Genomic DNA, 12214 nt, shown 5'->3' with positions numbered 1-12214 from the left:
CCCTATCTATCCCTCTCTCTGACTTTCTCTCTCTCTCTCTGTCTCTGTAAAAAAAAAAAAAAAAAAAAAAAATTCATCCAAGAGTGTGTGACTGGTTAAGTACACGCAGTGTTTTTCAACTGCCCATTTGCTAACTAGTCTGCCAAAAATTTTGTGCCTGTCTGCGAAAGAGATAACCACCCTGATGTTGTATGAGGGTATAGACCCGATGATATTAGTTGACTTTGCTTATGCTCAAGGTGATTTCTGTCTTAGTGGTCTCTGAAACACTTCTCCTATTTTCACTGGTCCCTAAGTATAAAAAGGTTGAAAACCGCTGCATTAGAGTATATCTACAGAGTGGAATACTACTACACATTATATTGTGGAAGCTTAGGAAAGTTTTTTCTTTTTCATTTTCAAACATATAATATTTTATTAGTTTCCATGATTAGACATACAACCTGCAAAGGGATCACCCCAATAAATCCAACACCCGTCTGAAATCATCCACAGTTGATACAATATTACTGACTATATTACTTATGTTGCATTCTACATTCCCACGACCATTCTGCAACCACAGATTTGCAAGTGGTAATCCCTTCATCTCTTTTACCAATCCCCTCAACCCCTGTTCCTTCTGGCAGCTGTCCAAATGCTCTCTGCATCTGAGTCTGCCTCTGTACTGCTTGTTTATGTATATATTTTGTTTTCTAGATTCCACATATAAGCGAAATCATCTGACATTTGCTTTTCTGTCTGACTGATTTTACCTAGCACAAAAACCCTCTAGGTTCATTCATGTTGCTGCAGATGGCAAGATTTCATTCTTTTTATGACCAAATCAAATTCCATTGTATATATGCACCACTTCCTTTTTATCCATTCATCTATTGATGACATATAGGTTGCTTCCATATCTTGGCTATTGTAAATAATGTTCCAGTAAACATATGGAAGTAAATGTCTTTTTGATTTAGTGTTTTGGGTTTCTTCTAATAAATACTTCAGATAAAAACTCATTGGAGTTGCTGGGTCTTTCTTTGTCTCTTGTTATAGCCTGTGTTTTAAAGTCTCTTTCATGTGGTATAAGTATTGGATCCCAGTTTTTTTGTTTTGTTTTATTTCCATTTTCATGAAATATCTTTTTCCATTCCTTTACTTCAATCTGTGTGTGTCTTGTAATCTGAAGTGAGTCTCTTGTAGACAGTATGTATAAGGGTCTTCTTTTGTTATCCATTCCATCACCATATGTCTTTTGATTAGAGCTTTTAATCTGTTTGCCTTTAAAGTAATCATTGATAGATATGTATTAATTGCCATTATTTATATTTTGATATTTTCTTCTTCTTCTTAAAGAAAAACACTTTAACATTTATTGCAACATGGTTTTGTGGTGATGAACTCTTTTAGCTTTTTCTTGTCTCAGAAGCTCTTTATCCATCCTTTCAATTCTAAATGGTAGCTTTGTTGGGTAATGTAATCTTGGTTATAAATCCTTGATTTTCTTTTCCTTTTTTTTAGAGATAGTGAGGGACAGACAGGGACAGACAGGAAGGGAGAGAGATCAGAAGCATCAACTCATAGTTATAGAACTTTAGTTATTCATTGATTGCTTTCTCATACCTGCCTTGACCAGAGGCCTCCAGCTGAACCAGTAACCCTTTGCTCAAGCCAGCGATGTTGGGGTCAAGCCAGTGACCATGGGGTCACGTCTGTGATCCCATGCTCAAGCCCGTGATCTCAGGGTTTTGAACCTGGGTCCTCAGCATCCCAGGTCTACATACACTCTGTCCACTGTGCCACCACCTGATCAGGCAATCCTTGATTTTCATCACTTTGAATATTTCTTGCCAATCTCTCTGGCCTGCAAAATTTCTGTTGAGACATCAGCTGACAGTCTTGTGGGAGCTCCCTTGTAGGTAACTATAACTGCTTTTCTCTTCCTGCCTTTAAGAGTCTTTTTTTTGTCTTTAACCCTTTGCATTTTAATTATGATATGTCTTGGTATGAGTTCTTTGGGTTCATCTTGTTTTGGATTCTCTGTGCTTCCTGGACTTATATGTCTATTTCCTTCACCAGCTTAGGGAAGTTTTTTATCATCATCATATAAATGTTGGTATGCTGCCTGACCAGGTGGTGGCGCAGTGGATAGAACATTCGACTGGGACATGGAGGACCCAGGTTCAAGACCCCGAGGTCGCCAGCTTGAGCGTGGGCTCATCTGGTTTGAGCAAGGTTTACCAGCTTGAACCCAAGATTGGTGGCTTGAGCAAAGGGTCATGGAGCCACAACAAAAAATGTTTCTCATCTCTCTCTCTTCCTGTCTGTCCCTCTCTCTGACTCTCCCAAATAAATAAATAAATAAATAAATAAATAAATAAATAAATAAATGTTGGTATGCTTGAAGTTGTCCCAGAGGCTCTGTACACTATGTTCATTTTTTGGATTCTTTTTTCTTTTTGATATTCTGATTGGGTGTTTTCTGCTTCCTTATATTCCAAATTACTGATTTGATTATCTGCTTCATCTACTCTACTGTTGATATTCTGTAAATTATTCTTCATTTCAGTTAGTATGTACTTCATTTATGACTTGTTCTTTTTTTTTATGGTTTTCATGTCTTTTTTTATGCTGTTGAATTTCTTAGTAAGTTCCTTGCGTATCTTTATAACCACTGTTTTTAAATTGTGCATCTGGTAGTTTGCTTGCCTCCATTTCATTTAATTCTTTTCCTGGAGATTTCTCCTGTTCTTTCACTTGGGACTCATTTCTTTGAATTTGGCTGCTTCCCTCTGTTTGTTTCTACATATTTATATTAGAGAGAGCTGCTCTGTCTCCTGGACGTGGTAGAGTAGCCTTGTATAGTAGGTGTCTTGTAGAGCCCAGTGGTGCAGCCTCCCCAGTGCCCACCCTGAGCTGGGCACTCAGGTGTTGGGCTGCATGGAATGTGTGCACTGTCCTATTGTAGTTGAGCCTTGATTGCTTTTGGCACATCACTGGGAAAGAATGACAGTCAGCTGTGAGGACCAGCTGCAACTACAGGGAGAAGGACTTGCCTCAGTGGGACTTTGATGCTTGTGAGTCTGCCCCTAGAGTGTGTCACTTGTGGAGGTGGTCGGGTTGTAATCTGGTGTGGTCTGAAGCTGTCCACCAGGTTCACTGGTTCTGGGGCCTCCTGGGAGATGCAACACCAGCCATCACCTGTGCCCTGCCTGGATCCAGCTAGCATGAGTGACAGAGAAATCTGTAGTTGAGTGACAGAGAAATCTGTAGTTGGCTCCTACTTGTGTGGGACTTGGAGGTGCAAGGAAGAGGCCAAGCTGTGAAATGAAGCTGGCTGCTGCTAGCGTCAGGCCTGGGGCCACTTAGCAAGAGGTATGGGGCATGCCAAAGCCAGATGCTGTTTGTTTGAGGGATTTTAGGTAAGTGAAAAACTTGAGACAAAGGGGCCATTTGTGTGGAAAAGCCACTGGAAATGTCTTGGGTAGGCCCAGAGGTTGGGTAGGGTGGAGTGGCAGAGAATCACCAGGGCTGGGAGAACAGTGTTGACCAGATTGATGGACACTCAGATGTGGAGCCCCCTTGCTGGCTCTGTGGGGGGAGGGCTCATCAAAGAAACAATGGCCTCTGCAGGCACTTCTGTCTGGGAGAAAGTTGTCTCTCCAGCTCTCGCCTTGATGCCAGGCAACTCAGTTAACCTAGGAAAATTTTTATCATCTACTCTCAAATTAGCAAAAAATGGGTAACATAAAAGGTTTTCCAGAATGCTGGGTTCACAGGTAATTTTTTTCCTTTGGGTTTTCCCAGTGTCCAGAGCACATCATTTTGTAAATAGAAAAAATTTTAATTAAATGAACTGAAGCAATTTGTCCAAAGTCTCAGTGAAATAAATAGGATTAAAAATTAAAAGATTGGGCCCTGGCCGGTTGGCTCAGCAGTAGAGCATCAGCCCAGCATGTGGAAGTCCTGGGTTCGATTCCTGGACAGGGCACACAGGAGAAGCGCCCATCCACTTCTCCACCCTTCCCCCTCTCCTTTCTATCTCTTCTCCTCCCACAGCCAAGGCTCCATTGGAGCAAAGTTGGCCTGGGTGCTGAGGACGACTCCATGGCCTCCACCTCAGGCGATAGAATGGCTCCGATTGCTGTGGAGCAATGCCCCAGAGGGGCTGAGCATCGCCCCCTGGTGGGCATGTCAGGTGGATCCCCATTGGGAGCATGCAAGAATCTGTCTGCACAACCCCCCAACCCCCGCCACTTTTCACTTCGGAAAAATAGAAAAAAAAAATTAAAGGATTGTGGTTTATTCCTGCTGGGTGCTCAAAGGACAGTGCAATATAAGGACAGTATCTGGCATCATTGGTTTTCCTGGCTTTGTGCATGGTAAACTTGGTATTTTTATTGGTACAGTATTTTAAAAAGTTAAGATTGTGGTTCTCATGGTCAAGACTATTACTGTGACAATATTCAATATGCTAAAAAATGTTTGCTTTATAAAACTTTTATTGACTTTAATCTGTTCATATGTTTATTGGTATTTTATTGTACTAGGCATTGTTATGCCTATCTTACACCATCCAAATGGCTAATAATTCTAGGCTAGTTATTCAATAATTACATATTCTACTTCAAATTAACTCGTTTGTTTGTTTAGAGCCAAATGAAGAAGGGTGTATTTAATGAGCGAACAGGTCAAAGTGACCAAATGGCAAATGGAAACAAAAGGAAGCTGAATTTTTCCAGACCTGACAGGAAAGAATTCCATTTCCCAGAATTGCCTTTCATAAAACAGTCAAAGGAGATGAAAAGAATGGAAGGTACACATTGGCTGCATAGCATTACAAATCTCCAGGTGTTTTCTTCTACAAAACGTTTTTTTTTTTTTTTTTGTAATATAACTTGCATTTTATAATGTGATTTAGGTAGAAAATAGTAAATTATGTGAAAAATATTTTCAGCAGATGATAATTTTTTCCCATATTCAAATAAGGAGTGAGATTTAAAGAATAAAAATTTAAAGAAAAGCTAAGAAAAATTTTAAAGGTAAAATTTGTATTAGCTCAGTATGGTTGAAATGTTTAGAACCGTATTTGAAGAAGGTGGTTTTGGTTCAGTGTATGACCTGGAGCAGATCAATGTCCTATGTTTCTCCATGACTATTTGCCCACATAATGTCAGGAATTATATATGTACTTCAGGAATCCAGGGATTAAGTAGATTAATACAGGGATTAAGTAGATTAAGAGTTATAACATGTATTGATTTCTTAAAATGAAACTTTTTTTGGCAGTGAATGTTATGTTTCTTTGAAGAACAGTGACACCTTGTGAAAAGTGAATATAATAGCAAGACCTTTTACAGTTTAAGAGGAATTATTTCATCCACTTACGTTATACTCAGAATTTTAAAAATAAGTGTTTTCTTTTAATGGTAGATTATTTGTGAAGTTATAAAATAAATCATTTATGATTGGTAAATTTTACCATTACAACTCATGATTTGTTCAGTTTCTTTATGATAAAGTGAGAAACTGACTTAAGTGGCTATCAGAATTTGCATTTGAAACTCTTAAAAAGAAAAGTAAAATTTCAATGTAAGAATAACAAGTTGTCATTGTTGTATATATTTTTGCAAAAGTTAAACAGATAAAATTGCTGAAGAGGGAATCAAAGAAGACAGATTCATCTAAAGTACCAACTTTACTTAGTGTGGATCGAAAACAGGAAGAACAAGAGGTAAAACTTTTTTTTTGGTCTATGGCTTTTACTAAGGAATGCTGTTTAGAACCCTTGACTTGGTGTGTAAACTTAGTTATTATCACTGGAAAGTTATATAAAAATTCAAAATTCTGTAATCTTTGAAAGGAACAGCTCTATATTTTCCTAGAATAACCACTATTTTTTAAATTTTGGGGGGAGAAAAGAGTAGTGAATACCAGCCCCTCATTTAAATGTTGAAGTGACTATAATATATGGTACTCAGGGAAAAGAATACAATATATGTGTTATGAGCATTACCTAACATTGGGCAAGTAAACCAATCCAGAAGAAAAGAATAATGGTATAAACATGTGGTTATACTGACCACAAGAACAGATGTATTTGTCTTAAGCCTCTTCCTTCCTGTTTTTTCTCCAATTTGTTCCTGCATCTCTGCTGTCTGCCTGCTGTCTTATTTTCACAAATATTTGTTCTTAGCTATCAGATAATCTTGTTGAATTGTCCCAGCCCCTACACACCAGAGAAAGTTTTGAATTTTATTTGGAAATCTTGAAGTCCTAAACATCCAAATAAATTTTCTCTAAAGGTATTCTTTTAAGATAAGGAGATTGTATTGAGCACCCACTGAATTAAATCTCATAGCTGGCCTATTTTTATGTGGTCACCAACTTCATTATCTTAGTTTCTTCCTTTTTAAATAAAATTGATTGTACTTTTATTCATGATAAAATTACTAAATATCTATCAAGGACATTTGAAGACATTACAAAAATAAAGAAGCTTTGATCTGAAACTATTTAAGAAGGCATTTTAACCAAGTCTACAACATTCAAATAAAACAATTATCAGACACTATTAGATACATGTTCACAGTGACATTTATACTTTATTCTTGGCCTAGAACTTCTTTTTTTTAATTTTTATTTATTTATTCATTATAGAGAGGAGAGAGAGAGAGAGAGAGAGAGAGAGAGAGAGAGAGAGAGAAGGGGGGAGGAGCAGGAAGCATCAACTCCCATATGTACCTTGACCAGGCAAGCCCAGGGTTTTGAACCGGCAACCTCAGCGTTTCCAGGTTGACGCTTTATCCACTGTGCCACCACAGGTCAGGCGGCCTAGAACTTCTTAATAACTCCCCAGTCCACTTTGCAGAAAAGAGAAAAATTCTGGATAGAACAAGAAAGCCATTAATGGTCACCTTTTAGTTCATTATAAAAGTAATAGGTGGCTTTAAACTTGGGTAACTTAGTGGTATCACAGCATGTTAACAGCACACCACTTGCTAATTTTTTGAATGACTAGTGAATTAGGGCTCCTGAGTTGGGCAGGCTAGTACTGTGTTACATGTGTTTATCCCACGGTCCTATGAGAGCCCCTCTGGAGCTACAGTTACATTCCAATGCAAGAAGAAAGGAGCCCTTAAAAAAGTTCTGTCACTTTTTTTTAACAGAGACAGAGTCAGAGAGAGGGATAGATAGGGACAGATAGACAGGAATGGAAAGAGATGAGAAGCACCAATCATTAGTTTTTCGTTGCAACACCATAGTTGTTCATTGACTGCTTTCTCATATGTGCCTTGACCGGGGGCTACAGCAGACCAAGTAACCCCTTGCTCAAGCCAGCGACCTTGGGTCCAAGCTGGTGAGCTTTTGCTCAAACCAGATGAGCCCATGCTCAAGCTGGCAACCTCGGGGTCTCAAACCTGGGTCCTCCTCATCCCAGTCTGATGCTCTATCCACTGTGCCACCACCTGGTCAGGCAAAGTTCTGTCATTTTTAAAATACAAAAGTAAATAGGAAGGAAAAGTTCTTTCTTGCTCATATGGTGTAAAACTCCTGAGGAGATGACATTTTTAAGAGTGACCTTGAAACAGTTGTAGTTATTAGAAATAACCAGAAGTCATCAACAATGGTTGTAGTTGCCTGACCTGTGGTGGCGCAGTGGATAAAGTGTTGACCTGGAACGCTGAGGTCGCCGGTTCGAAACCCTGGGCTTACCTGGTCAAGGCACATATGGGAGTTGATGCTTCCTGCTCCTCCCCCCTTCTCTCTCTGTCTCTCTCCCCTCTCTCTCTCCCTCTCTCCTTTCTAAAATGAATAAATAAAATTTAAAAAAATAAATAAATTGTTTAAAAACAAAAAAAAATGGTTGTAGTTTATATGTACTACCTACCATTCAAACGAGTTTTGATGAGTGACTAAAATTGCATCTAAGACTATTCCAAACGCTTTTAATAAATTAATGTCAGAATTAAGAAAGGTTCCTAAATTTTGAGTTGGTAGTATGTTATTTTAGAGGACAAGAGAATATCACACTTTTAAAAACAAAAGAGGTACCTGACCTGTGGTGGTGTAGTGGAAAAAACATCAACCTGGAATGCTGAGGTCACTGGTTCAAAACCCTGGGTTTGCCCAGTCAAGGCACATACAAGAGTTGATGCTTCTTGCTCCTTCCCCCTTTCTCTCTCTCTGTCTCTCTCTCTAAAATGAATAAAGTCTTAAAAAAAAAGAAAACTATTTAAAAAATAAAATAAAAACATGAGGTAATAGTAACTTATTTGTTTTATTCTTGGCTCTGTCATTGACTTGTTTTTTAGTTACCTAATTAGATCAAGGTACTTTCCAACTGGGCATTAAACTCTTTTAGGCATCTTCAGTGTATATTGAAATAGTACAACATGCATTGAATAGACTCTGATGTAGAGACAAACCCTGAGTTACTGCTAATGAATTTGTTAGGCACGAGATATAAGAGCCCATACAAAAACTACCTTCAGTTCTGTTTCATGATGAGAATGAGGAATAATTTGTTAATAGTCTCCCTGTACCTTATAAAACAACCTCCAGGTGCAAAGTGTAAGAACTTATCTGTGGCTATATTTCCTTAGCCAAAGATTCACTATTCCCTCATTTAAGGTCCTATTTCTATTTACTTTTTTAGAATACAGGAAATGCACAAACTGAAAGGAAGAAGAATCTGCCAGATGTAGAGTAGAAAATGCAGCAGCTGAAAATTTAGGGAATCCCAGAATCACTGTATGGTTTAAAAAATTTTTTTTTAATATTATATGCACAAAAATGCTGACTAGATAATTCTACAGATATATCATAAATTCTGTGTAGTTATGTGTGTATTCAGCTAAATTTGTTTTTTGTTGCTGTTGTGTGATAGAGACAGAGAGAGGGACAGATAGGGACAGACAGACAGGAAGGGAGAAAGATGAGAAGCATCAATTCTTTGTTGCAACTCCTTAATTGTTCATTGATTGCTTTCTCATATGTGCTTTGACTAGGGTGCTACAGCAGAGCAAGTGACCCCTTGCTCAAGTCACCGACCTTGGGCTTAAAGTCAGTGACCTTTGGGCTCAAGCCGGCGACCATGGGGTCATGCCTATGATCCCACCTCAAGCCAGCGACCCTGGCTTAAGCTGGTGAGCCTGCACTCAAGCCGGCAACCCTCAGGGTTTTGAACCTGGGTTCTCTGCGTCCCAGTCCGATGCTCTATCCACTGCACCACCACCTGGTCAGGCTCAGCTAAATTTGTTTTAAAGTTTATTAATCTTTAAATCATTCATGTTTTCTTAATTTAAACATTAATTTATCAAAACTGCCTGACTGGTGTATCCTAATAAAACTGCATCTTATGCCTGACCTGTGGTGGTGCAGTGGACAGAGCGTTGACCTGGAACCCTGAGGTCGCTGGTTTGAGATCCCTGGGCTTGCCTGGTCAAGGCACATATGATTGCTTCTCACTCCCTCTATTTCTACCCCCCCAAAAAAATAAATAAAATAAAATCTTTTAAAAAAACCTACAGCTTACCTTAAATCATATAATTTTATTTGATGATACCTGAATCATGTTTGATTAGTGGTCATTCTTAGCTTTGTTTCAGAACTTTATAATTGTAGAAGAAGTTTCTAAGCATGTAGTAAAGTAAGATCCCAATGTCTGGGAGCACCAAATATTTCTGAGCAAACAAATATACTTGATAGGACAAAACGTGGGCTGAGCATTCCGCACTGAACATTGTGGAAAAGCAATTAAACATATCATGAAGGCTGTGTTTAATAAGGATAGAAATTGAACAAAGCATTAAAGCAAATCCTTTAGCTTAGCCAGCATGTTTATCATTTAGTAGTTTAATAGAATATGTTGTTATGTATAATTTAACATTAATAGGCAAAGTTATGGCAGCATATATTTACGTACGTATCTCTGCTTCTTACTGGCTTGGTTTCTAATTTTAGGGTGGAGATGGCCAATGTGAGGGGAAGAATTTGAAGAAGAACAGATATTATTTGTGGTAGTATCTTTTAAATCTTAGATAAAAACTGGCAAGTCTTCCTTTTTTATTTTATACAATAGAAATGTATCATGAGCTGTTAAGATGGGCATTCATCTGCGTTAGCGTCATCCAAGTTATTTTGTTAGCAAGTCATTCACTGTTATTGTCTTTCTTCTAAGAATTCTGTTGATGTGATGCTCTGGTTTGGAATTAAAGTCATCTCCTGTCTGCCAGCTTCTTTACTTGCCATGATTACTGAGTAGGTAACACATCCTGTCATTGACACACACGGCACTTATATTGATCTCTGCCCTCTGCTAGTCACATAACCTTAAATGTCAATTATTTCCTAGGATGGTCAGGCTTCCTGAAATGAGTTCTTCATGAAATATCTGACCCATTGTTTTAAAAGCTGCTCATTACCATTACATGATTAAACATATGTTCTGCTAACCAGCTATGAAAGTATTTATAGCATTTATAAAATACCTGTAAATTATATAGTATGCAAATGTTAATTTCTTTTATCCTTTTAAACAGCTACCAGCACTCTTCCAGATTTCTAGTTCCATCTCACAGTGCCTTTTATGTGCTATGAACCTTCCTATTTTTCAAATTTATTTGTTGATTTTAGTGAGAGGAATGGAGAGAGAGCTTGACCCCAGGCTTGCCCAGTCAAGGCATATACAAATGCTTCTTGCTCCTGCTATCTGTTCCTGTACGTGCCAGGCATTGAACCTGCAATATCTGTGCTTTGGGACGATGCTCTAACCAGCTGAGCCATCTGGCCAGGGCTGAAAACTTTCTATTTAGTAAAATAAATTATATACAACCCAGAAAAAGTATACTACCAAAATTCTCAAATGTTTCATTCTTCAAAAAACCAGTCAAGTAAGATTATCTGGTGTTGAACCAGGACTTTACCTGGTTTTGCATTTATTAAAAGTAGACATGAGGCCTGACCTGTGGTGGTGCAGTGGATCAAGCGTCGACCTGGAACGCTGAGGTCATCAGTTCGAAACCCTGGGCTTGCCTGGTCAAGACACATATGGGAGTTGATGCTTCCTGCTCCTCCCCCCTTTCTCTCTCTCTATCTCTCTCTCTGTTTCTCTTCTCTAAAAAATGAATAAATAAAAATAAATAAATAAAAATACTTTTTAAAAAAATAGACATGAAAGACAATAGAAAGCATAATTTCTTCATTATAATATTATACTCTCATCAAACGGTTGATTATAATTCAGATCTGTGATTATTATACAGAATATACCTTTCTAACAGACTCCCTGTTGGCTTTAGTACCTAGTCTCCTCCAGGGAAATTGACTTGTTCCCTGTGGTAGGTTTAACAGTTATAAGTCCATTCATTGCCTGTTGAATTTTATATTTATATTTGCTTATCCTTACATCAATATCAAAGGATTATCAACTTTTTTACTTTCTACAAAAATACCTTTTGGAATTTGGGGACTATGTTAAATCTATACATCAATTTGAGGAGAATGGATATCTTTTAAAATTTTTTATTGAATTTATTGATGTGACATTGATTAATAAAATTATATAGATTTCAGGTATACAGTAATAATCATCTGCATATTGTATTGTGTGTTCACCACCAGAGTCAAATCTCCTTCCATCACCATTTATCCCTCCTTGACTTCTACCTCCTCCCCACACCCTTTCCTTCCTTAATCATCATACTGTTGTCAGTACCTATGAGGTTTTTTCCTTTGTGTAATCCCATCACCTTTTTAACCCAACTTCCCAACCCACATTCCCTCTGACAGCTGTCAGCCTGCTCTCTATCTATAAGTCTATTTCTATTCTACTTGTTAGTTCATTTTGTTCATGAGAGTTCACATATGAGTAAAATCATATTATACTTGTCTTTCTCTGACTGGCTTAGCATAATACTCTCCAAGTTCATCCATGCTGTCACAAAAGGTAAGATTTTCTTCTTTTTTATGGCCAAGTAGTATTCCATTGTGAAAATATACCACAGCTTTTTTATCCACTCATCTACTGATAGGCACTTGGGATAGGCACTTGGGATGCTTCTAAATCTTGGCTAATGTAAATAATGCCATGATGAACATAGGGGTGCATATATTCTTTTGAATTAGTGTTTTGGGTTTCTTTGGATATATTCCCAGAAGTGAAATTGCTGGGTCAAAAGGCAGTTCCATCTTTAATTTTTTGAAATAACTCCATACTGCCTTCCAC

The 12214-nt window shown here is 37.9% G+C and overlaps 1 protein-coding gene and 1 pseudogene across 4 annotated transcripts in view; both read left to right on the top strand.

The window, feature by feature from the left end:
* CDKL3 (cyclin dependent kinase like 3) overlaps positions 1-10011 on the top strand; it is a 58469-nt gene extending 48458 nt beyond the window's left edge. For 2 of the 4 annotated variants that reach the window (XM_066272477.1, XM_066272480.1), the window contains 3 exons: positions 4639-4801; positions 5622-5719; positions 9952-10011. In XM_066272477.1, coding sequence (XP_066128574.1) covers positions 4639-4801; positions 5622-5719; positions 9952-10011 — 321 coding nt within the window. Of the gene's footprint in view, positions 1-4638; positions 4802-5621; positions 5720-8644; positions 8699-9951 lie in introns of those variants that run through there. The other 2 variants (XM_066272478.1, XM_066272479.1) reach the window with 2 other exon arrangements.
* On the top strand, positions 4277-4396 carry LOC136337115 (small nucleolar RNA SNORA8; annotated as a pseudogene).
* Positions 10012-12214: the final 2203 nt, after the last annotated feature.

The sequence above is a fragment of the Saccopteryx bilineata genome, chromosome 4 (genome assembly GCF_036850765.1).
Source record: "Saccopteryx bilineata isolate mSacBil1 chromosome 4, mSacBil1_pri_phased_curated, whole genome shotgun sequence".
In the NCBI taxonomy this organism is placed as follows: domain Eukaryota; kingdom Metazoa; phylum Chordata; class Mammalia; order Chiroptera; family Emballonuridae; genus Saccopteryx; species Saccopteryx bilineata.
The sequence above is the reverse complement of the archived record's forward strand: the minus strand, read 5'-3'. Positions and strand labels throughout refer to the sequence as shown.